We start from the raw sequence: 26442 nt of genomic DNA on the forward strand, positions 1-26442 counted from the left end.
AGCGCGGGGTCTGTGCCCGACCGGATAGGCCGGCCCGGCGCGCGCGGGGCCTGCTGGGAGCGCACGTCCCCGCCGCCCCTCCGCCGGTTTGAACTTGGCGGGCCCAATGTGGGCGGCCGGGCGGTGGGGGGCTGATTCGCCACCTTCCGACGCTCGGTCCTCCGCCGGCTGCAGGTCCAGGTCTCGGCCCTCCTCCGGCTCCTTCTCCGTCCTCATGGCGGGCGCCCGGGGGCAGGGGCTGGAGCCGGTGACGGTGTGCTCGCCGTCGCCGCCGCTGAGCTGCAGCAATTCCACCATGTCGCTGCTGTCTCCCCTCGGCCACCAGAGCTTCCCGTTTGACTACGACGATGGTGACGGGGAGGATGAGGAAGACGTGGATGAAGGTGCTCATGATTCACAGGCTAAGGTGGCGGGCCTGAGAGGAGTGGAGTTACAGGGGTGCGCCAGGTAAACCCGAGGCCGCCGGCCGATACAGCCCCTCTCAAGATTCCTCAGACCCTTCTGAGTACGTTCTTCTGGTGGCCCAACCCCCTCCTGGCCTCGCCTCAGAGGCTCTGCAGGCACCTCCCTCCTGAGGTGCTGCTCCTTTTTGCACATGAGGAGTTGTGAGCCATTGCTCACGCATGCCTGCAGATTTTCTATGATTCTTAATCTTTTTTTCCTGAGAATATAATTGCCACAGTCTCACTCCCCAGAAAAACGTACGTAGTCTCAAAGACACAGAATTTTGCTACCATTTCGGGAGTTTTGTGAATATTCAAAAGTCAGATTGTGCACGCCAGAACTCTTGTTCAAACCCTTAACACCAAATTTGTTTACTGCACCTTAGCAGTACCTGTAGTTGTTTTGAAAAAACCTGTTTGCTGGTGAAGTAGGTTGTAGTAAGCAGTATGTATACGTTTTGGGTCATAAATGAGGCGCTGAAGCCCAGCTTAGCAACGTCAGTCTCAGCATCCACAGACAAGGTGGGATCTGGTCTGCGTACTCAACTGACAGTAGAATAGAAATCATTGAATCAGAGAATGTTAGAACCAAAGATATTATTAAAATCATCTGAATTTTTTTATTTCTACAGTTACTCAGCAAACATCTAGTTTGTGCCATATACTAGTTTAGATACTGGGGACCATAAACAAGATAGACATGGCCTGTGCTCATGAAATTAAAGCCAAAATTAAGCTACTCATTTTACAGATAACAAAAGTGGCTCAGGATACAAATAAAAAGGTCTGATTCGGAGGCATATACCTAGGTATTAGCAGAGCTGGCCTTTGTATCGAGGCATACGGATCATGTTCTCTCTTCCTTATGCTACATGGCTATTATTGAGTATATAAGAACAAAGGGCCTATCCCTGTAGGAATAACTTACTGAGACAGACTTAGTAACGTAGGCCCCTTCTGGAACAGACTCATACGTCATCTTCAGAAAGCATTTACAAGTTTCTGATTGTCAGGCTGTGTACAGCACAGTACAGGAGATCTCAGAAACACAGACCAGAGAACCTATGCTTCATGTGTAAGCAGCAACAGAGGCCCCTTTGGTGTAAAGCATTCATACCCGGAGTGAATGAATGGAATATGGAACCATATGAAATGACGCATACACAGTTATAGCAGTGAGTCTCTTAAGAATGAAAAGTAAAAGTAAGTACATTGATGGGAATGGAGATCAGTAAGAGTAACCAAGCAAGCCACTTGTCCAGACTGGTTGTAGCAACTGCAGGCCTCTGATGAACCTGATAGTAGAACTTGATGATAGAGTTTCAGGAGTCCATTTTCATGTGGGTCTTTGTAGGCATTCCTCAGGATCGAGTTGGTCCCAAAGATTTTTAAAATAATTTTAAGGCTTTGGAAAATACCTTTGAGTCTAATCAACAGGACTGAGCAATGTAGATATAGTTTAGCCACCTATAGAATGATGGCTGTCAAAACCACAGCTCGGCTACTGAGACCTTGCATTAGCTTCCAAGAGCCAAAGCCCTAACCAAATAGAGCTCAGGAGAAGAGCCAGACATGTTTTTTGTCTCACTTTAGCCAAAGCCCAAATAAGCTGGTGGCATCCCAGGGTTAAGGCTGCTTCCTTATCACGACCTGATCACAGGTCGTTCCCTGTGCATCGAAGGGATAGGATGTGGCCCGGAAAGAATGCAGGAGTTGACGGGCCTGTGTATGGCAAGTGTCAGGTGCATATTAGGTGTTCAGTAAATGTGTGCTGGATGAATGCTTAATTCCCACTCCTAGAGAACAGATAGATACGGCGGTTGTCTTCAAATGCTTCAGAAAACCTAGCATTTCCTTTCAGGAAAGATAAATGTTTACAGAATTTCATCAGTCATCCTCCATACCTCTAACCTTTAGTTGGTGCCCTGGACAGTTTGGGGGTGATGCGGGGAGGAGAGCAGGTGGCCTGAGCTGTATATAGTCCCAGTCCCAGGCAGTGAGCATTCTCTCCGTGGACCAGGGAGTAAACCCATAGCTGTGTGGGGTTTTATGCCTTTTGTCCATTGTTCATGAGACACAGAGATAGACTCAGGTATCAGGTGTGCATGGTGATATGAGCTCCAGTTATTTTAGATGTACATAGATCCATGCTTAGAGGATGCATGGGCCTTCAAATGTGTTGGACAGGACTGAGATGAAGCTCATAGTTGACTTCAGACAAGATGATGACAAGTATTTTCCTGGAGTCTTTTATGATATGCCTTGGGCCTTCTGTTTATCCAGCTCTATCCTGCTTATTGTATCACTCTATCCATTAGGAAAACCATGCGTTAATACATATCTTAGTCATAAAAAGCTGCTTATCGAGACCCTCGATTATGGGTAACGCTGTAGTGTATATGCTATACATTTAGTAGTGTATATGCTATCATTTGTTAAAAATGTTAAGACAAGGAATTTAATATTTAAAATGTCATTTTTTTAAAAGATTTTATTTGTTAGAGCATGAGCAGGGGGGTGGGGCAGAGGGAGGGAGAAGTAGACTCCCCACTGAGCAGGGATCCTGATGTAGGGCTTGATCCCAGGACCCCGAGATAATGACCTGAGCCGAAGGCAGACACTTATCACTGAGCCACCCAGGTGCCCCTAAAATGTCATTTAAAAAAATAAAAAACAAAAAACAAAAAATACCATGCTCTTCCAACAAACATTTCTTCTTTGTCTTTCTCTTTTTCTCTTTCTTTTCTTCTTTTTTCTTTTTCTTTCTTTCCCTTTCCTTTTCTTTCCTTTCCTTTCCTTTCCTTTCCTTTTCTTTTCTTTTCTTTTCTTTTCTTTCTTTTCTTTTCTTTTCTTTTCTTTTCTTTTCTTTTCTTTTCTTTCAGATTTTACTTATTTATTTGACAGAAAGAGTGAGCACACAAGCAGGGGGAACAGCAGAGGGAGAGAAGCAGGCTCTCCGCTGAGCAGGGAGCCTGATGCAGGACCTGGGATCATGACCCTAGCTGAAGGCAGACGCTTAACCGACTGAGCCACCCAGGTGCCCCTCAACAAACATTTCTTAGGAGGTTACTATATCCTAGGCCCTAAGCTAGACTCTTGAAATAAAAAATGAGTTAACATATGCTTTCTGTTTGTAAGGAATTCATAGTGTATGGCAGAGATGGACAAGTGACAGAAAGCCCAAGGTACTTAGTCCAGATTTTTTGCAGAGTTTTACTGTGAGGCAATAAAGATTAATGCCTGAGCTGACTCTTAAAGGGAGAATGGGAATTAGCCATACTCCTCCTTCTACTAAATGACGTGTGTCAAATGCTTACTGAGTGCACAGAATCTGTGTGCTTTAGTATAGATTGTCTCATTCAGTAGTGCCTGTGAGGTAGCCTCTGCCGCTATTTCCATTTTACAGGTAAGAATGGAGGCTTGAATAGGTTAAGAAATGTACTTAGCCAGGAGGAAGCAGGTAGAGATTCACCCCAAATGTTTTATTCCCAAGTCTAAGCTCTTGCATGGCTACATGGGGAGATGGAAGCATTTCAGTTTTAGACAAAGCTGCAGAGCACAAGGGCGTGGCACATTCATCAGTCTGCTTAAGTTCAACAAAACCGAAATAGTCCAGATCAGCCATTGGCATAAGAAGAATCTGGGAATACAGGCAGCAGCTAATTCATGGGTGTCAGGCTGTGGAGTTTGGATTTCGTCTTTTGGGCAAAGGAGCTACAGAAGAACTTTGAGGTAGGGAGTGACATGATAGAAGGATGCGTTTGAAGGATGAATGTGGCAACAGTTGTGGAAAATGGTTTGAAACAGGGAGAAAGGCCAGTTATGTCCAGACAGGGGTTGTAAGGTTGGAGAAGAGGAGAATGGCTTGAGAAAATGGAAAGAAGTAGAATAGACATCACTAGGTAATTATGTGGGTATGGGTGGTCAGGGGAGGAAATCTGGACAGAGGGAATGGGAGGAGTCACAGGTCTGGGTTGCTGGCATGACTAACTAGTACTCTTAGTACTCTTGGTACTCTTCACTGGCATAGGATTATAAAGGAGGAGTAAAATTTTTCTTGGTCGAGAGGGTAGTGGATAGAGGGTAAAAGATGATTAGACATGGTTGTTGCTGGTTGATAGCTAAGTGGAGCTGTCTATCAGATGGTTGGAAAGAAGTCTGGAGCTCAGGAGAAAGATCTAGCCTGGAATGACTGATCATCAGCACCTAGTGATAGTTGAGACTGTGGGAGCAGATAAAGTCTGAAGAAGGAAAGATACATATGAGAAATAAACAACACATCAGCAGTGTCTCTTTCCCACCAGAATACAGATTGCAGGAGGGCATGGATGAATGAAGAAAGCAGCAGAAAAAAAATGAGTAAGCTGAAGCTATGAGGTAGAAAAGGTTGTGCAGAGTGGTGGGAAGAGGCATTTGGTGGCCTGAAGCAGGAATGTTAAAGAGACAGAGGAGCTGAGTCTATAAACACCTAGTCTTTATTTATTTATTTATTTATTTATTTATTTAGAAATATATTGAAATTTATTTCTGGAAATCTTTTACTCTTTATTTTATATTGAGAATTATAAAAATTTCTGTCCATTTACAAAAGTAGTGCATATGTGTGCATTGCAGAAAATTTGGAAAATATGAAAGTTTAAAATACAGAATTACTTATGTTCTGCCACCCAGATACCACCCAAAGATAAACAGTTAACACCTAGTCTTTAGAGCTGCCTTGGGTCCTGAACAACCTTTCTTTACTTGGGTCCTAATGGTTCTTCTTTTGCTCAGTTTTATGAGGCTTGTGTATCTGGCTGAGGCCCAGTATTTCCCCACCCCACTTCACTTGAGCTTGAGTAGTTACTTTTCCATGTACCTAGACGAGTCAGACTGACAGAGGTGCATATGGGAGATGCGGTAACCAAAATGGAGAGTCGTAGACACCATCTGAAGAATTGATAAAAGGGAGTAGAACTAAAACATTAAAGAATACAAGAGCCATATATATTTTTTGTAACTTTATTTGAAGACAATTTCAAACTTACAGAAAAATTGAGAATTTCTGGGGCACCTGGTTGGCGCAGTCAGTAGAGCATGGAATTCTTTTTTTTTTTAAATAATTTTTTATTGTTATGTTAATCACCATACATTACATCATTAGTTTTTGATGCAGTGTTCCATGATTCAATGCTTGTGCACAACACCCAGCGCTCCAAGCAGAATGTGCCCTCTTTAATACCCATCACCAGGCTAATCCATCCCCCCACCCCCCTCCTCTCTAGAACCCTCAGTTTGTTTTTCAGAGTCCATCGTCTCTCATGGTTTGTCTCCCCCTCCGATTTCCCCCTCTTCATTCTTCCCCCCAACTATCTTCTTCTTTTTTCTTTTTTTCTTAACATATATTGCATTATTTGTTTCAGAGGTACAGATCTGTGATTCATCAGTCTTGTACAATTCACAGTGCTCACCATAGCACATACCCTCCCCAATGTCTATCACCCAGCCACCCAATCCCTCCCACCCCCCATCACTCCAGCAACCCTCGGTTTGTTTCCTGAGATTAAGAATTCCTCATATCAGTGAGGTCATATGATACGTGTCTTTCTCTGATTGACTTATTTCACTCAGCATAACACCCTCCAGTTCCATCCACATCACTGCAAATGGCAAGATCTCATTCCTTTTGATGGCTGCATAATATTCCATTGTGTATATATACCACCTCTTCTTTATCCATTCGTCTGTCGATGGACATCTTGGCTCTTTCCACAGTTTGGCTATTGTGGACATGAGCATGGAATTCTTAATCTCGGGGCTGTAAGTTCAAGCCCCATGTTGGATGCAGAGATTACTTAAAAATAAAATCTTGGGGCACCTGGGTGGCTCAGTCATTAAGCATCTGCCTTTGGCTCAGGTCATGATCCCAGTGTCCTGGGATCGAGCCCCGTGTTGGGCTCCCTGCTCAGCAGGGAGCCTGCTTCTCCCTCTCCCTCTGCCCCTGTTTGTGTTCCCTCTCTCACTGTGTTTCTCTCTCTGTCAAATAAATAAATAAAATCTTAAAAAAGAAATCTTAAGGAAAAAAAGAATTTCTGTTCCCTTTCACCCAGAATCCTTAATTGTTAACACATTTGCGTTATCTTTCTCTCTGCATATATATGCATGTTCTTTTTTTCCCCTGAACTATTTAAGGGATGAAAAGGGAAAAGTCTGCTCTAGGATATGATTAGGATCATGTCTTGTAGTTAATTGTCCAGAGAAGAGATTTTTAAGAATAAAAAATTGTTGTCATTGAGGCAAATAGACTGGGTGTGAGTTATTCCAATGGGTTTTTAAATAGTGTGATTTTAGAAGATGAAGGAATTCCAAGGCAGTTTGATAGGTAAACCAATTCAAATATTGGACTTTCTGTTCATGATTTTCAAGTGTATATTTATATATAATTAATTCATATTTATGCATTTATAAAAATCACAGTATTGTAAACATATTATTAAATTCTGCTTTTGCTGTATAGTTAAGTGATTTTGAATGTGAAGCCAAAGAGTTTTGAGTACAAATGCTACGTGTTCTCTCTTTTGGAATAGTGTGACTGAATCAGAAGATAACCAAGAAGAACAGAAACAGGTGCACCTACCAGAAAGCCGCCTGACACCATGGGAAGTGTGGTTTGTTGGCAAAGAAAAAGAAGAACGTGACCGTTTGCAACAGAAAGCTCTGGAGGTAAAACTAGACAGTATCCTCTTTGCTTAATCTGTGAGTTCACAAATTAGAGCTGCTGTCAAAATTAAAATGTTTATGTTGTTATCCCTCAAAACAAAATTTTCCATTTGTTTGTATGTTTGCTATATCCATTTTAATAACTCTTATTGTAAAAATAATACATGTTCACTGTAAGAACATTTGGAAAATACAGCTAAGCATAATTAAGAACATTAAAATTTCTAATTTCACCACCTGAAGGTAACCATGGTTAATATTATTGCATATAGCCTTCCAGATTTTCTTGTGTGTATATTAAAAAAAATAATCTAGAAATGTGTAAATGAAGACACATACAATGGAGCTTCACTGTATATACGTTTAACTAAAGTAAATGGAACTGCATTTACTTAGTAAAATTTTTAAGAAAGAGAAACCAAAATTGAAGTAGAGACCAGAATCTACCCCCATATTACTCAGAGCATGTGCCCTAGAGTGAGTGCGTGTGGGGAGATGGGAATTTGCTGGGCTTTCGGGGTTTTTCAGTTCTCTGTGCTCCCCTGCCTCACTGATGGACATCTCTGTGTTTGTGATTGTCTCTAAACTCTTACTCTCCAAACTCAGAAAGTAGTGTGAGATACATTTTCACATGAATCCTTCATTTTTTTTAACTCTTACTATTTGCTGTTGAGAAACTAGCAACTAAAGTGATTTGGATGATTTGGCATCCTGTAGTATCCAGACTCACTGTCTGAACTCTCCCTATCTGATCACAGAAACCAATTAGATTTGAATGGGGAAGGGTATGTCTTGTTTCTAAAGAAACGGGATCAAACTTTTTTGTAACCTTTTTTCTGCCTGTTACACTGTTAATATATTTCTGTATCATTAAATATTTTTACAACATCATTTCTAAATGGCTGGCTAAGATTATTAAAATATATTTTAAATGTATTAGACATAGGGTGCCTGGGTGGCTTGGTCGGTTAAGTGTCCTACTCTTGATTTTGGCTCAGATCAGAATCTCAGGGTTGTGAGATCAAGTCCCATGTGCTGTGCACTGGGAGTGGAGTCTGCTTAAGATTCTCTCTCCCTCTCTGCCTGCCCCTCCTCTCATGTGCACATGTGCATGCGTGCTCTCTCAAATAAATAAATAAAATCTTTAAAATAAGTATTGGATATATATTAGAATATAGTTAATTGGTTCACTGTTGTCATATATTTAAGTTTAATCTAGTAGTAACTATGTTGCCATAAAAATCCTTGGATCTAAAGCATTGCCTTCCATGATCTTCCTTGGAATAGATTTTCCGTATCAGTTTTGAAACTAATTATTTCTGTGATGGATTTTGAACCAGACAGGCAGTCACATATTCAGGAGGCTTGGCATGATTCAAATGACTATAGGAACCAGTGCATTCTGTTTCCCTATTGCATGATATTTGTATTCTAAAAAATAAATTTATTCCTGGAAAAGTACACAGTACTACTTGTTTCCTCTTACAAGGGCAGAGGGCTTGAGAAAGACCTTAAGATTTGATGCCAGGCGGGCTTGTTTAAACTTTTTTGCTTCAATTTCCTGTCTGTACAGTAAGAATAAAAATAATAACTATGTCACAGGACTTTTGTGAGGTTTAAATGAGACAAAATGTGACTGGTAGTATTTTATTAGTGTTGTTACTGACATCATTGCTATTCATAGCCTTCTTAAAGGTTTTTCATTTATTTTCAGAATGAGTGTGTATTATTGAGACCCCAGACTCTTATCTCAGCCTCAAGTTTTAACATTACTAATTCCATTATTTAGTGCAGTGGCTTTCAAAATATTTTGTTCATGGTGAGAAATCTACTTTGCTTCATGTCACACACAAATCCATACATGTACGTATCTGAAATGCTATCTTAATTTTGTGCAAAACCTGGTATGCTAATCTCTCTTTCTTTTTGTTTTTTTTGTTTTGTTTTGTTTTTAAAGGCCACTCATAACCCACTAAATTGGTTTTGGACTCAAAGTTTGGAAAACACTGATCTAGTGAGCCATTGGTAAAGTGGAGTTCAGTTTATGGTATTTAACTTTAGCTCTAACCTCACTAGAATTCACTTTTTTTTTTTAAGATTTTATTTATTTATTTGAGAGAGAGAGAATGAGAGATAGAGAGCACGAGAGGGAAGAGGGTCAGAGGGAGAAGCAGACTCCCTGCTGAGCAGGTAGCCCGATGTGGGATTCGATCCTGGGACTCCAGGATCATGACCTGAGCCGAAGGCAGTCGCTTAACCAACTGAGCCACCCAGGCGCCCTAGAATTCACTTGTTATGTTAAGGAAAGGAGGACCACTTCACGTCATTTTTAGAGTCAACATACAATAAAAGAAGTTAATTAAATTACAAAAAAATTTGTAAGGGAGCCTGGGCTTTGGAGTCACACAGAACAAGGCTGAAATTTTAGCCTTGCCATTCTGTGACCTTGGGAAAGTTTCCCAACTTCTCTGAGCCCCCAGTCTCTTTATAAACCAAATGTTAGAGAGGCAATCCTAGAGGGCTAAAGGCAGAAATTCTTGAGCTGTACTTCCTGGATTCAAAACTTGGATCTTGGGCATATCCTTAACCTCGCTGTGCCTCAATTTCTTTATCAATGAAAGGGGGAAGAATAATATTCACTTCATAGTGTTGTTAATGAGGGCTAAGTGAACATGAGGATACAGCCTAGTATAGAGGAAACATTCAATGAAAGTTCATTGTTACGTGTTAAAGCAGATGGAAATAATAACTACTAAAGATATATTTTGAGAACAGATTAAAATAATGACTATAAAGTCCCTACCACAATGATTAATAATGACTATAAAGTCCCTACCATAATGACTCTGCATATAGCAGAGTATAGTTAGTTGAAAGATGAAAATCTCTTCACGTATTTCGTAGTATGAAATTTCTTATGGCTACATCATTACTTAATTCTAAAGCAATTAAAATATTTTAGCATAAATCTTAGCATATCAGTCATGCTAGGGATGTCATAACATATAGGCCAACTACTCACTTTATAAGTTTATTTTGTGCTGTTGTGGTATTCACATTTTTTTCATGCCTTTTCCTTATTTTATTTTCTAAGTGATGCTTTTCTTATTCTTCTGTCCTAATTTACTGCATTTTCTAATTTGTTTATAAATCATATCATTAAAAGCATAGATTATTAACCATAAAGAACAATTCATCTCAGATTCCTATTGAGGGCCAGAAAGTAACTTTGCCAGCATTTCATTTCATGGCAAAGCTGGGACTGGGTCCTGGTTCTTTCAGCTTCCAATGTAATAAATGTTTTTTCCATAATATCAAGATATATTGTAGAAATAAATGGGTCAGACTTAGTATTTAATTTTGAACTTACCCCTGTGGTCTTATTTTCTTCCTTGAAAACTTAAAAGAAAATGTAAAGGATAATTGGGTCCTTAAAAAGATCATCTCTTCTCATAAATTTTATTTCAGCAACAGACATTTAGACATTTGTTTCAGACATCTCTAAGATTTAGTTAAAAAAGTATTTTAAAAAATTTATTTTTTATTTTTTTTTCAATTTTCATGTTCTTTATTTTTTTCTTGTTATGTTAATCACCATACATTACATCATTAGTTTTTGATGTAGTGTTCCATGATTCATTGTTTGCATATAACACCCAGTGCTCCATGCAGCACATGCCCTCTTTAATACCCATCACCAGGCTAACCCATCCCCCCACCCCCTCCCCTCTAGAGCCCTCAGTTTGTTTCTCAGATTCCATAGTCTGTCATGGTTCATCTCCCCCTCCAATTTCCCCCCTTCATTCTTTATTTTTATTTTTATTTTTTAAAGATTTTATTTTTTGACAGAGAGAGACAGTGAGAGAGGGAACACTAGCAAGGGGGGAGTGGGAGAGGGAGAAGCAGGCTTCCTGCCAAGCAGGGAGCCCGATGCGGGGCTCGATCCCAGGACCCTGAGATCATGACCTGAGCTGAAGGCAGACGCTTAACGAATGAGCCACCCAGGTGCCCCTATTTTAGAAAATTAAAAAAAATTTTTTTAAATTATTTTAATCCATCAAAATTACCTGCTTACAAAATTTTTTACATCTGTAACTAATGTTGAATGATATAGTAAATGTTGAACATTAATATTATAAAAACTAGCATATTGGTTTTGTAGATCATATACATTTTATATTTAAATTTCTATTATTTAAAAAAATTCTCTAGCAGACTGCTGTAAATTCTCTATAATCTTTGGTTAATTCTAATTTTTAACATTACTGCAACATTTTAATACAATGTGTTCTAAATTATAAAAAACGATGTAGGTTGTGAATAATCCAGGTGCTTTTTTCTTTTTTTCCCCCATCCTGCCTGTGGCCATTTCAGCCCTTAACAAAGAAATAGGGCAGCGTTTAGAGTTGGTGAAACTCAAAACTGTCACTTTTCCTGATTGTTACCCTCAGTGGTGAAAAGTTCTTTGAAAGTCAGCAAAAGTTATTGAAATAAAAATGTATTTTTAGGATCCTCTTTGGATTTTGGTTTCCCATAATCAAGTATTCACTGTTTGGGAAAATAGCAATAATCCTGTTGAAACTCAGGGGTCTCCCAGAAGACATCCTAGGGGCCTTGTGGGAGAAGACACTGGCTCTGTCCGGAAGAGGTGTACCCTGGTGGTAAACAGGTGGAGGCATTCAGGCTGGGAATTCTGAGAGGGGCTGCCTTGTGTGTGTGTTTGGGGGTGGGGGTTGTGTATTCTGGGGTAGCAAATTACTTGACCAGACATCCTGAGAGTAGAGCATAGTTTGGGTCAGGTTTGCATTTTCTAGGTACTTTTGACTCTTCACCTTTAATTCTTACATGAACTAAAATTTGTGAACACAGTCTCCTTTTTTTTCCTGATTTTTGAATTTAATTATGTGATGAATCTTAAAAGGGTACATAAATATAATCAATCATATTTTTAGTTGTATGTTTAATTACTTCCCTTGAAAATAAAATAAGACTGTTTTAGAAAATTTTGGATATGTGGTTGTCAGATCTGTATCTAGCCTGTCATACACACACTCCTCCTCAAACCTTCTTCCCCTCACAACTCCTGCACTGTGGAAACCTCCTAGTCAGCTTCCTCAGAGACGTTCTCCTTCCTTCAAATGCAGTCTGCAGCCTTTAAAGGTTCAGAATCATTGCCTTTGCCATGTATTCCTGCTTCATAGTGTTCAATTTACTCTGCCTGTCTCAAAAGACCTTTTCCAATCTAATTAGTACTACACTCTAATTTTCTAGTTGTCCCCCTCCACTCCCTCATCTAGTCAAGCAATCTCCTCACTGTCTCTCTGTGGTACTCATTTCTGACTGCCCTGGTCCACACTGTTTCTCATCTCATCTTCCCTTCCCTTCCCTTTTTGGAACTGTTATACACAACTCTTCGCAATGCAGTGCTTTAATTCTTTTGTGTATGTAGAATCACATTAGATTGGAGATGTCTGGATTTTCATCTGTATCTAGTTCTTGCTATCTTTGCAGTAGACACTGCATCAAAAAAGCATTAAGTGAATAATCAAGGCATAGCCTCTGCAGAGGTCATGAATAAATCCCTTTAAAAACCAGATGGATATTTTACTTTGTGAGGGGTTGAGGGGTGTATAGTGTTTAAAAGTTGGAAGACTTTCTGAATGAGTGAGGGCAGCTGTTTTCTGTGCAGCAGAATTTTAGGATGAGAGGTCATGGAAGACATGAGAGGTCATCCTGTGACCAGTTGTTCTAAAGTCCAAAAGATATGTTCTTGGTGTCAAGTTTTATCTTCATTTCACTTAACACTGGAATTATCTGAGAGTTGAAAAATTGGCTTTTCCACTAGTACCCACGCTCAAGTAGGTAGGTCTTCGGGAAAGGGAGGGATGGGGAGGAGGAGTGAGGTCCAATGAAAGATATATAAAAGTATCTGATTATTAGTATCTAAGGAGAGAGTAGAAAAATAACCAGTAATTATGGCAGTAGAGTCCTAGGAGTCTAGTTTGAACAGCATTCTCAACTAATGCAGTAATTTAACTGATGAGTGACAGAGTGGTGGCATTCAGTTCGAAGTTTTATTTGGCCATACCTTCTACATTCTTTCTCTTGAGGAAATGCCCAAACGTGTAGATTCGAGTGACAGCAAGGCAGTTAAATAATCTGGGATATGAATGTGGTTTTGTTTTACACTCCAGCAGCTATAAAATCAGTGAAGAAAAATCAGGATTTTTTTTCCTTTAAGAAAATTGAATCGTTTCTTTACATTTCTTCTTTGGTTAACTGTAAATCAAAATTTTAATTTAGGGATTATTTAACTTCTATCCTTTATCTGCATTAAGAATCTAGAAGCTTTTTATAACTAAAAAAAGTTGCAATTCTCTTGAGCTTCTGCCAATAGCATACAGTGATGCCAAAATTTATGTGTGGGAAAGTTGATTTCAATGAGGGTAATTTAGCTGAAGTTTAGTCTAAGAAACTAGTGTTTTGCTGCCAAGCAATTATTTGCATTTCTAAAAAATGACTTATAGTTTTTACCAATGCTTTCTTTTCATCATGGACTAGTTACTTAAGTAAGTAAGTTATTGTCACTAATGGTGTATTTTCTATAAAGGAAATTATATTCTTGTTTAATTTGGTTAATGTCAGCCTTGTTTTTAATATGTGATTTGAGTACTTCTATTAAATGCTGCCTTTGTTTGAATAAAAATCCATAGGAATTAAATCAACAGCTAGAAAAAAGAAAAGAAATGGAAGAACGTGAAAAAAGAAAGGTAATTGCTGAAGAAAAGCACAAGGAATGGGTTCAGAAAAAGAATGAACAGGTAAGGAGGAAAAAAAATCTGCACCCACATACTGACAGCTCTTTTGCAAAGTCTTCTTTTCATCTACTCCTCATAACCTAGGTTTTTGTTATTTTCTCTTAGATTCATTCTTTGACCTGATTTTTTTTCCCCCTGCCTTCACGGACATTTATCAAGTCTCAGTCTTCTACCCTTTGTTCTCTGCTTCTCTCCCTTTTCCCTCACGTGGCTTCCTGGTATCTTGCTGCAGGTAGTCACGGAGTCTGGATCTCGGTCTGACTTCCTGGGGTCTTGGACTTCCATCTCTTAGGTTGGCAGGCACCTCTGAGCCTGCAAATCTATAACAACCCATTTTTGCCCATTCTCCTTTGATTTCTGTTATCAGTACTACTGTCATCTCAGTCACCTAGGCATAATCAGAGTTATTCTGTTGTTTGTGACTTCCCCTGACATCACCTTTCCTCTATTGTCACCACTCTCCTGTTTGCAGTCTCTTCCTGTCTGGTCTCATTACATCTTTCAACTTATTTACTGTTTATTTCCCCATACTGGATGTAAGCTCTATAAGACCAGAGACTTTTGTCTCTTTTATTCAGTTCTCCAGCAGCTGGGTCAGTGCCTGACACATAGTAGATGCCCAAAAATATTTGTTGAGTGAATGATCCATCCTCTGTGCCTTTGCCAGACTGATGTTGCTGAAAAAGTTGAATGTCATTCCCCAATTCAAAATATATTTTTTATGATTCCCTGCTGTCCTCTAAATAATGTTTTAACAATTCTAGCCTGACTGGTTAAAGATCTACTAGTCTGCTCTCTGAGCCATGTCTTCTTCCACCTGTGGTTCTCTTCATCTTACGCTGTTGCTTCTTACTGGCATTCTTTTGGGAGCACACATAGGATAATCATGGTCCATCTTCTTAGAGTATTAGTTTTACTGAAAATTTTTGGGAGGAAAAATGTAATTTTCATGTTAAAGCAAGCATAGATATTTAATGGGGATAGAATATAAATTTTACATTATTTTTAAGATACACAGTAGATTTCAGAGAAATCCCAAGCAATAGACTGTGCTCCCCACTCCCCGGGGGTATGTATTCATGAGAAACTTTGAGAACATTTCCATTCTGTTTCTCACTTCCTTATTTTTTTATATTATACTTCATTAGCATGGAATCTCATTATATCCTCCACCGTACCTTTCCCTTATTATCCAACTCAAAGTATTTCCTACATGAATCATTCACTGATCACATCCTAGAAATAGAAACTCTTTCCTTCTCTGAATCCTGGTTCAATTTATATCTCTTTGTATTTTGTATATGTTTCGTTGCTATTTTGGATTATGCATATGTCTTTACTTTTAATTTTAAGGCAGTTAAGGGTAAGAATTATTTTTTTATGACTTTTTCCTCTATTATAAGATCAGTAAGCATTTGTTATTGGAATGAATGAATAAATCTGTTATCTTCCAGTTTTAATACATTCTTTTATTGGATCACAAATTAGAAATTTTGAAAATACCTTTTTATCTGTTTTCTATTGTAATTTTCACATATTTAGAATAATACTGCTTTTATTATTTGATCCAATTTTATGAGTTTAGTCAGATGTTTAGATTATAAGACAGAGTTTTAAATTTTTAATTCTAATTGTCCTTAACTATTATTGAATTTAATGTTCAGTGGCATTAGTAAGAGTACCTGGTCAATAATTTCAGTAAGTTGAAGATGATGTAGCTTCTGTCATCCAGGTATTGTAAGAAGAAAATTGGCTGGACATATGTGTGTTATAACCGTAAATGTATTTGTTCTTTATTTCAGAAGTAAATCATTATTTTTAAGTTTGCTTCATTCCATAATACAATAAGAAAGTTCTTTGTGAATCAGTGCCCAAATCAGAATAAGTCTGTGTGACTATTTGCAAGGTCTGTGTGATACTTTGTGTAGTTTATAGCTATAAAACAAAACAGTTTTACATGTACAGAATAGTATGCTCTCTCCTCTAAAAGCTTCTCTTATCTTCTAACTCCATTAAGCTCATTTTACCATGCCAAACATAATTGTTATTTGTCTAAGAATGTAAGATACTGCTGAGAGATGATATAGTCTCTATTTTAATTAGTGTCAGTAGATCTAATCCAGTTATTTGAGAAAAAAATTTTTTTTTCTTTTGGATGGAAATGATTTGTCCTGACATAAATCACCAATTATTGAAAGCAAGATTCCATAAGTATGAGAATGGTTCAAAAATAAGCTCTGAGAAATTAAATTTATTTATTCTGCAGAACTCTTGTACAAGTTAAGGAATAATTGATTACTGTATGTTTTTTTTTTCTTTCAGACCTATCAGATTTCCTCTTTCAGTCTCAGTTAGATTTACCTCTCTATGTAAAGACTGCTCTCCTGGTTCTTCTCTTCCTGTCTGGCATCTCTGTTTACATTTCATGGTGTGTGGTCTCTGCTGCCTCTAGCTTCATTCACATTTTAGCTATATCTGGCACATAATTTTCTCTAAGTCATTTTCGCTGTGTTCTATCAAAAAATCAGACAAAAAGAATTTATGTATCCATTAGCAAAGTAGGTTTCTTCTGACACTAAATTGTTAAATCCTTTTCAAATAAATGGCTTATCTCATCTGGTACTCTTACATTTGTGTGGCCATACTAATTCATTTTTTTTTTTTACAGTGTGTTATCACATTTGTTGTGAAAGGGCCTTATTTACCTTCATTGTTTTAAAAAATAGTTAAAAATAAAATCACTTTTAATTCTCAAAACATGGAACTGATTTTTCAATGTAAAAAATTAATTCAGATTGATAAAGCATATGATAACAGTGTTACCCAATGCATCATTCATGCAGTCAGCACTTCTACTGTGTTCCAGATACTACTGAAGGAACCAAAACAGAAGTTCAGAAACTTTTAAGTAGCCAGTTATTTTGTTAGTTTCCTTCAGTTGCAAGAAACAAAGGTTCTCTGAGGGCTGCATCTTACAAAAGGGAAGATTGATTGTTGTGCTCTGTGTGGTGTAGGCCTGGAGTGCCAGAAAATCTGAAGCCACTTAGTAGCTGGCCGCTCTGTCCTAGTGCATTCCTCTCAGGGCCTGCGCTTGCCTCCTTGTGCTAACTAAGGGCATTCTGTTCTCTCTTCTCCAGCTTAAGTTTACAGAAAGTCTTTTGGATGTTTTAAAAGAAGCTTCATTGAGCTCTAATTTACATACAATAAAATAGACCTATCTTAATTTGGATGAGGTTTGACAAAGTTATGTACCTATGTAATAAACAGCACCACAGTCAAGATATAGAATATTTCTGTCACTCCAAAAACTTTCTGTGTCCCTTGGCATTCAACCCCTGCGCCCTACCCCCAGGTAGTCCCAGCTCCAAGGAAACCATTAGTCTGCTTTCTGTTTCTGTGGATTAGATTTACCTTTTCTAGAATTTCATATAAATGGAATCGTACAATATATATTCTTTTGAGTTGGGCCTCTTTTGTTTTTAAAATTTCCTAGTATTGAGATTGTACCTTTTTATTGTTGAGTAGTATTCTATTCTGTGCAGTGCCACAAATTGTATATCCATTTACCAGTTGATGGAAAAATGGTTGTTTTCAGTTTTGGGGTATTACGAATAAAATTTTATGACCACTGATGTACAAGTCGTGCTGTGGACCTTTGTTTTCATTTCTTGGATAAATGCTTAGGAACTGAATTGCCAGGTTGTATGGTAAGTATGTGTTTAAAAGAAACTGCCAAACTTTTTTAATGTGCTTGTATCATTTTACATTTTCACCACTATTGTATGAAAGTTCCAGTTGCACCACATCCTTGCCAAACTTGATATTTTCAAGCCTTTTTCAGTTTAAGTCATTCTAGTGACTATGTGGTGGTATGTCATTGCTGTTTTAATTTTCATTTCCCTGAGATCTAATGAAACTTAGCATCTTTTCATAAGCTTGTTGTATTAATCTACTAGGGCTGCTACAACAAAATACCACAGAATGGGTGGCTTAAACAACAGAAATTTATTTTCTTATAGTTCTGAAGGCCAGAAGTCTAAAATGCTGGTTATCAGCGAAGATTTCTCCTGAGGCCTCTCTCGTTGGCTTGCAAGATGGATGCCTTCTTTCCATACCCTCATATGCCCTTCTCTCTGCATGAATATCCCCGATGTCTCTTCTTAAGGACACCAGTCCTATGGGATTAGGGCCCTACCCTTATGATTTTAATCACCTTCATTACCTCTTTAAAGGTCCTGTCTCCAAACATAGTCACTTTGAGGGTTAAGGCTTCAACATAAGAATTTTGGGCAACACGATTCAGTCTATAATGCTATCAACCATTTCTACATCTCATTTCCTGTTTTTGTTTTATGCTTAAATTTTTGCCCATTTTGTGGAAGAATTGTATGTCTTATTCATAAGTTGTACGATTTCTTTATATATTCCTTTAAGTCCTATCACATGTATGTATTGCAAGTATTTCTTCCCATTTAATTTTCCTTAATGGTAACTTTTTAAAAGAGAAGTTTTAAATTTTGATAAAGTTCCATATTTAAAAATTTTTTTTGTACCTTGTGGGTTTTGTGTCCTATTTAAGAAACATTTGCCTATACCACATATGTAAAAATATTCTCTATTCTTTTTTTCGGGAAGTTGTAGAACTTTAGTTTTTACCTATATGTGTATTTTGAGTTAATTTTAATGTGTGGTACGAGTTAAGGGTCAAGGTTCATTTTTTTTTTTTTTTGGCATATGGATGTCCAATTGTTCTAACACTGTTTGTTGAAAAGATAATCTTTTTCCCTATTTAATTACCTTGGCACTTTTGTTTAAAATCAGTTGTCCAGGGCGCCTGGGTGGCTCAGTCGTTAAGCGTCTGCCTTCGGCTCAGGTCATGATCCCAGGGTCCTGGGATCGAGTCCCACATCGGGCTCCCTGCTCTGCGGGAAGCCTGCTTCTCCCTCTCCCACTCCCCCTGCTTGTGTTCCTGCTCTCGCTGTCTCTCTCTCTGTCAAATAAATAAATAAAATCTTTAAAAAAAAAAAAATCAGTTGTCCATATAAGTATGGGTCTATTTCTGGACTCTTTTCTCTCCTTTTGATCTAGTCCTGTGCCAGTACCACACTAACCTGTTACTATAGCTTTATAATTATTGAATTTATAATTCTTCTAATTAGTGTAAATCTTCCATCTTTTTGCCTCTATTTCAGAATTTTTTTTAGTTACTCTGTGTCTTTCCATATACAATTTAGAATCAGCTTATGAATTTCTCTGATTATGTTTGCTTTAATAATGCCTGACACTATTGTGATTTCATTAAATATATAGATCATTTTGGAGAAAATTGCTATCTTAGTAATATCAAATTTTAAATCTATAAACATGATTTTTCTTTCTATTTATTTAGGTCATGTTTAATTTCTCTCAGTAATGTTTTTTAGTTTTCAAGGTACAGTGGTATTATACATCTTTTGTTAAATGTATCCCTAAGAATTTCCTGTTTTTGATGATAAGAACAGTTATCTTGCGTTATTCCTGTTAGTATATTATGACTTCCATGCCTGGTTTTGATATCAGAATAATACTGGGCTCTTAAAATGAGTTTGGATGTGTTCCTTTTTTCTGTATTTTCTGAAATTCTTTGTGTAGTAATTGGTATTATTTCTTAAATAAGTGATGGAATCTGGCAGTGAAGCTATTAGAGCCTGGGGTTTTCTTTGTGGGAAAGTTTTAATTTCTGAATTATTTTTACAAGTAGAGGGTTATTCAGATACTCTATTTTCTTTTTTGAATCAGTTTTGGAAAATGATATATTTTAAGGAATGTTATTAATTTAATTTCATTTAAATTGAATTAATTGACATAATTTCTTTTTTAAAGATTTTATTTATTTGACAGAGAGAGACAGCGAGAGAGGGAACACAAGCAGGGGGAGTGGTAGAGGGAGAAGCAGGCTTCCCACTGAGCAGGGAGCCCGATGCAGGGCTCGATCCCAGGACCCTGAGATCATGCCCTGAGCCGAAGGCAGCTGCTTAACGACTGAGCCACCCAGGTGCCCTGACATAAAATTATTTTTAACATTTATTTCAGTGTCTGTATGATCTGTGATCTGCCACTTACCAAATCTGTGTGACTTTAGGCGAATGACTTAACTTCTTTGTGCCTCATTTCCTCATTTGTAAATTGAGATTATAATAGTGCCTACCTCATATTGTGGTTATAAGAATTGACTTGGTACATATGTATAAAGTATGTACAGAAGTAATAGGAAGAGTCAACACTCAATAAATGTTAGCTGTTATAATTAAAGACAATGTAGGGACTGATGACTCCTTGTTGATGAGGTTGTGAAGGAGTCTCATGAGTCAGACAGTGAGCAAGATATACTACAAGATCCTTTTTAATCTTGTAGCTTTTCTGACAGTATGAAGTAAAGTCCAGTACTGTTTTAATGGAAATTGGGTTCTCAGCAAGAAAGGATTCCTTTTTGCAGCTGTTGGCTGCCCAGCAAGACAGAAATACACATAGCATCTTGGGGACTGACTTGGCCTTGATTTTTTTTTTTAAGATTTATTTATTTGAGAGAGAGAGAGAGAGTGCACGCAAGAGAGAGAGCAGGGGGTGGGGCAGAGGGAGAGGGAGAGAAGCAGTGGAGCGGAGCCCCACATGGGGCTCAATCTCACGACCCTGAGATCATGACCTGAGCCGAAACTAAGAGTTGGTTGCTCAAATGACTGAGCCACCCAGGCGCTCCAGGCTTTGAATTTTAAGACCTGTGTTTCCTGCATAGCATCTGATGTATATTGTATGTAACTGATGTTTATTACTTGGATGTTACTTGAATTGCTTATATTAAAGTATTCTACAAGATGCTTTCAGGGGAAGAATTTTTTTCTTCGGTCATATTTCTTTTGCTCCAGGAAGGGTAACGCATCTGGCATTTGTACTGCTTACACTTATGCCTTGCACATTATTTTCTAAACCTTTGATAAGGAGAGTAAGCCATGTTATTGGTTTATTTAGAATGTAACTGGGTTGGGGACGCCTGGGTGGCTCAGTCAAGTGTCTGCCTTCGGCTCAGGTCATGATCCCAGGGTCCTGGGATTGAGTCCCACATCGGGCTCCCTGCTCCGCAGAGAGTCTGCTTCTCCCTCTCCCACTCCCCCTGCTTGTGTTCCCTCTCTCGCTGTTTCTCTCTCTGTCAAATAAATAAATAAAATCTTTAAAAAAAAAATGTAGCTGGGTTGGTAAATTATCTTCTGAATGAAAAGGAAAAAAACATTGAATCATAGACAAATTTTTTTCTGTAAAGGGCCAGATAAATAGTTTAGGCTTTCTAGGCCATACAGTCTCTGTTGTAGCTCTTCAACTTTGCTGTTGTGGTGCAAAAACAGCCATAGACAACAAATGTATAAATGGGTTTGGCCATATTTCAATAAAACTTTATTTACAAATACAGGACCATATTTAGTCTGGGGACCATAATTTGCCAACCTCTGGTCTATGTAGGATTTACAAGAATTAGAACTAGAGATTTGTCTGTATGTGCCCTTATAACAGTATTTAATGGTCCAAAATGTTATTTTTTTTGGTCCTCTGTAGCTCACAGATGGCAAAGATTGTATCTAAGTATTTGTATTGGCAAACTGTCAGGAAATGTATGGCTCCTATTTTAGAGTGAAGGTAAACATCTACTAAAAAATACAAAATTCAGAACAATCTAACAGGTTGTAATTTCTGTTCATTAATCAACAAATCTTTATCAAGCACCTACTGTTTACTTAGCAGTGGCACACGCTCTTGAGTATACTTTGGTGGGCAAGGTCTTTGTTACTGTCATCGTGAAACTTACAGCAAAGCTGGTAGACTAAAATTGACCAGGGGATTGCAGGTATGTTATATATTTTCATAAGTTACATTGTGTCAACCACTGTGTTACCACCTCTTTTAAGAAATAACTGAAGTATAGAAAACGGCTGTAATACTCCTTGCTTTTATGGGCATAATTACAGATATTCCAATTAAAATTCCTTCATTTTTTATTTAAGAAAAGAAAGGAAAGGGAACAAAAAATTAATAAGGAAATGGAGGAAAAAGCAGCAAAGGAATTGGAGAAAGAACATTTGCAAGAAAAGGCAAAAGAAAAATACCAAGAATGGTTAAAGAAGAAAAATGCTGAAGAATGTGAAAAGAAGAAGAAAGAAAAGGTATTTTTATTAAAGTGACCAGTTGGAATATATGGATTTAGTGTTTATATGTGCCAACTATATTGTATAAAAAGTTTCTAATAGAAAATTGGCACCACCTTAGCATAAAATAAATACATGAAGCTATCCCTACTTATTTATACCATGTGGAAGTTTCAGAAATGAATATGCATTTGTGGTTTTCTTAGGTTGAGAAATATTTATAAGCCTGTTGATATATTTTCAGTCAGGTTCAAACTTTTTTTCATGGTTTATGCTTTTAAATATTTTTTAATGCACTTTTATGAAAGTCTTATTACATTGTAGATTACTGTCTATTTTAAAACAGTGAACTGCTTTTTTTCTTCTTGGGTTTGATGTCTTATTGTTGTTTACAAGCAGCCACCTTTAGATTACATCCCTGATCATGTTTAATTTTGTTATCAAATTATAGAAATATGATTTAGTATTTATGACTAGTAAGCCATTGGGGTGGGAAGCTATTGGGGAAAAGAGTGGAATTAGAATAGAATTTTTGGTTATAGAACATCACTAGAGATTTTTTGGTCTTGTCATTTTAAGGAAAAAGAAAAACAACGGCAAGCTGAATTACAGGAAAAAAAGGAAATAGCAGAGAAAAGGTTTAAGGAATGGTTGGAAAATGCAAAAAATAAACCTCGTCCAGCTGCAAAGAGCTATGGTTATGCCAATGGAAAACTTACAGGTTGGTTTTTATGTTATGTGGCTTACATAAATATGGCTTGCAAGAGCAAATATTATACATTATGTTTCCTTTTGACAGAAATAGAAATGTGTAAAAATCATTTTTCTTTCAAATTACTATTTTCTGGAAGATTGTAACACACTGTGTTCCTATAGAGATACTACAAATTTTTTGTCATTCTTCTATAAATCAGATATATTTTAAAGGCAGTAGTTACAAAGTAATGATTTCTGCCACTAAGAAACACATAGAACTTTCTTATATTTTTGGTTTTTGAAGCCTTAATGAGGATATATTTAAGAGGTCATTTTTCCTCCTCTTCTTCTAACCGTCTCTTAGGCAGAGCTTCCGATGTCTTTGGCACATTCCTTTTGCAGGGTGGAATACTAGGCAGCACATGAACCCGACAAAAAACCGGTTGGCCTTTAGGCTTGCTCTGATTATAAATGGCAGTGCATGTTTTTCTTTGTACTTCATGTTGGAAGCTCATACCTTGCTGACAGCTGCCTTCACTTGTTTAAGTGATTTATTATTAAAAATACTCCCATTCTGTTCTGTTCACACAATAGAACATATTCCAGACTTTGTTTTGACCATCTTGGTGAAGTGTGTGTTGACATATCTATGCAGTCAAAGTGGGTTGCCAGGGTCTGAACGACATTCCTGCTGTCAGGGTTTAGGCCTCTCCTACGTGTCACAAAAGTCATCCATTACAGCTACTAGGCACTAGGCATGGTCTGCTCCTTTCTTTTCTCTTTTTCTGTTTGAAAAAAAAGAGGAATAAGCAGTGGTTTTAACCAAACAATTGATTAGTAAAGTTAAAACATTAGGTGGGAAGATACATATTGACTAGAAGTTGTTTGCTACAATAATGGATTGTTTTATTAAGTTTTTTGTATTTTTAATGAGTTTTGTTCTAATAAACATTTGTCTGCAAATGCTTTACTATTCTTAATCAAAATTATAGTGATAATTATGAAATTGATTAATTTGATTGATAATAATTTAGAATTCCAGTGATTCTGAACAAGAGTTTTGATTCACTTTAGCTATAATGCAGTATACCTTTTTTTTCTCTAAAGTTCAGTGTCTGACTAGGGAAAACTAGTACACAATCAGTGGTTTCCTAGACTGAGTTAAGAAAATGAAGATTTTGATCAGTTTAAGGGTTCTTTTTTTTTTTTAAGATTTTACTTATTTGACAGAGACACAGCGAGAGAGGGAACACAAGCAGGGTTAGTGGGAGAGGGAGAAGCGGGCTTCCTGTTGAGCAGGGAGCCCGATGTGGGGCTTGATCCCAGGACCCTGAGATCATGACCTGAGCTGAAGGCAGATGCTTAATGACTGAGCCACCCAGGCGTCCCAGTTTAAGGGTTCTAAAAGTAATTTCTTAATAAAAATTTTGTATGAGTTTTTATGTATATAGATTTTGACAACACTCTTTGGACTTATAGAATTATCATTTATATTTTAATTTTTGCTGCAATACTTACTGTATTTGAAAAATGTTACTTGTTTGAAAATATGTTAGAGTTCAAATTTTAAATGAATTAAATCGGCTTGTCAGTGATATTTTTGCCCTTTTGATACTGTAACATTTTTCTAGGAATTTAAAAATAAGTAGTTTCTTTGATCTCAAAAAGTTTTTTGTTTTGTTTTGTTCTGACTTTTTAATAATTTTAGATTTTTACAGTGGAAATTCTTACCCAGAACCAGCCTTTTATAATCCAATTCCATGGAAACCCATTCATATGCCTCCTTCCAAAGAAGCTAAGGACCTATCAGGAAAGAAGACTAAAAGGCCTGTGATAAGTCAGCCACGCAGGTCATCATCCTCTCTGGTGGTTCAGAAAGCCAGAAGCAATCTTTGCCTTGGAACTCTGTGCAGAATACAAAGATAGTGGGTGTGGAAAATTGCATGCTTTTACTTGAAGCTATTTAATTTTAAAAGTAGAATCGTTTTTTACTCCTCAGTCAACAGCTGAACATTTGATGTGATTATTGACACTTTCACATTTTTGCATTCGTATATGTTGTCCTTAGAGCTAATTGAAGAAGATGCTTTATACATTTTCATTTTCATAAGTCCTTCAAGGTTGATCTTGGCATTTTGGTTCACAGGATAAGTGACTGAATATCTAACTATTGTGTTTATATTTACCTTGTGTTAAAACTACATTGTAATACCAATAAAACCAACAATTTGTGTTGTGTTCTTTCATACTCTGTGTTTATTTGTTTATGAACATAGTAAGAGTAAGCTTAAATTGTTCAAACAAGCATTTTCTAAACTGCATACTCAAGATAACTCTTAGAAGAATTTAAATGGGTTAGACTCCTACAGAAATCAAAAACAGTCTTTGTTGATAACTTTTGGTGTATTTTTCCTTTGTAAATATTTTTAAATAACTAACTAGAGGCATGTTTTATTACAAAGAAATGAAGGTTGAGTTTTTGAAAGGGAAATTTTAAAACATTGTTATATGCTCCAGATCTTAGATTGGTACGTAGCAATCTTGAGACACTAATAATATTTTGCTAAACTTGGTACAATTATAATTAGGTGGTTAGTTTTGAAATTAAGATTATCAGTGCATTATTTTTTAATGTTAAAGGTTCAGTGGTATTTTACTGAAGCTGAGATCTTATTGGTAAATACATATTAAGGAAAGTAGTTCCAAGGATTACTAAAATAACACTCAGCACTTTTTACTGAATTTTAAAAGTCTGTATCTTTTTTAGGAAACATCAAGAAATGAAGATTTGTTGTGGCAATATAAAGTTCAGTAAGTTCATTTAAAAATGATACCTGTTTAGAGCATATTCCATGTTTTTGCTAGGTTTGTCATCTGTCAAGTTTCTGGTGATGAATGTACAGTGGTGATGACCAACGCAAAGAAACAGCAATAGGATCTTTGAAGGGTATTCATGTCATCAGAGATCTAGGAAAATTCACTTCTAAGCAGAGAACAGTTTGGGAGGAGTCAGTAGGGTTCACTGGGTCAGAATATTGGTGAGATTTAGAGGCTTGACCATCCTTCTCAGAACCTCTTAGACACAGTGATATTACCAGGTGATCATTCCCTTGAACAAATTCACCTGTGTAGGGAAAATGTACAGTTAGCCAGAGTAGCGATAAAGTTGGTTAAAAACAAAGCATACATAGGCCTGAATTCCTGGGGGTTTTATATATGTTTGTATTTAAGAAACCTTCAATTTTACACATAGATTAAGTCATTTAGGCAACTTTTAACTATAACCCTAATTCTAATCAGCCTTTTTGTTCAGTTAATAATTAGTTTGACCAATATTAACAATAGTCCCCCCCCTTATCTGTGGTTTTGATTTCTGTGGATTTAGTTACCCGTGGTCAGCCGTAGTCCCAAAGAAGGGAAAGTACAGTACAATAAGTATTTTGAGAGAGAGACCACATTCACATAACTTATTACAGTATGTTATTATAATTGTTCTATATTGTTATTCTCTTACTGTGCTTGATTTAGAAGTTAAACTTCATCATAGGTGTGTATGTATAGGGAAAAACTGTATATATAGGGTTTGGTACTATCTGTGGTTTCAGGCATCCACCA

At 37.2% G+C, this 26442-nt stretch overlaps 1 protein-coding gene across 3 annotated transcripts; it reads left to right on the plus strand.

The window, feature by feature from the left end:
• The first annotated feature begins 1 nt into the window (after window position 1).
• On the plus strand, window positions 2–25636 carry CCDC34 (coiled-coil domain containing 34). 3 transcript variants are annotated; one of them, XM_025879419.2, is made up of 6 exons: window positions 5–447; window positions 7010–7145; window positions 13856–13963; window positions 21991–22149; window positions 22711–22852; window positions 24536–25075. In XM_025879419.2, exons 1-6 carry the CDS (start codon window positions 107–109, stop codon window positions 24751–24753), a joined length of 1104 nt encoding a protein of 367 aa, XP_025735204.1. In that variant the 5' UTR covers window positions 5–106; the 3' UTR covers window positions 24754–25075. The 3 variants fall into 3 exon arrangements, with proteins under 3 accessions (XP_073760936.1, XP_025735204.1, XP_073760937.1); XM_073904836.1 differs by lacking the exon at window positions 24536–25075 and adding an exon at window positions 25595–25636 and having other exon boundaries at window positions 73–447; XM_073904835.1 differs by lacking the exon at window positions 13856–13963 and having other exon boundaries at window positions 2–447.
• The last annotated feature ends 806 nt before the right edge of the window (window positions 25637–26442 follow it).

Source organism: Callorhinus ursinus, unplaced genomic scaffold (genome assembly GCF_003265705.2).
Source record: "Callorhinus ursinus isolate GAN/ISIS: 27379988/994484 unplaced genomic scaffold, GSC_fseal_2.0 scaffold21, whole genome shotgun sequence".
In the NCBI taxonomy this organism is placed as follows: domain Eukaryota; kingdom Metazoa; phylum Chordata; class Mammalia; order Carnivora; family Otariidae; genus Callorhinus; species Callorhinus ursinus.

Bases quoted from the DNA above. Each gene is read 5' to 3' on its own strand.
- CCDC34 (XM_025879419.2), top strand. From the start codon at position 107: ATGTGGGCGGCCGGGCGGTGGGGGGCTGATTCGCCACCTTCCGACGCT. The intron at 13,964-21,990 runs GTAAGGAGGAAA...TTTTTATTTAAG, and splicing joins TTCAGAAAAAGAATGAACAG to AAAAGAAAGGAAAGGGAACA. The intron at 22,150-22,710 runs GTATTTTTATTA...TGTCATTTTAAG, and splicing joins AAAAGAAGAAGAAAGAAAAG to GAAAAAGAAAAACAACGGCA.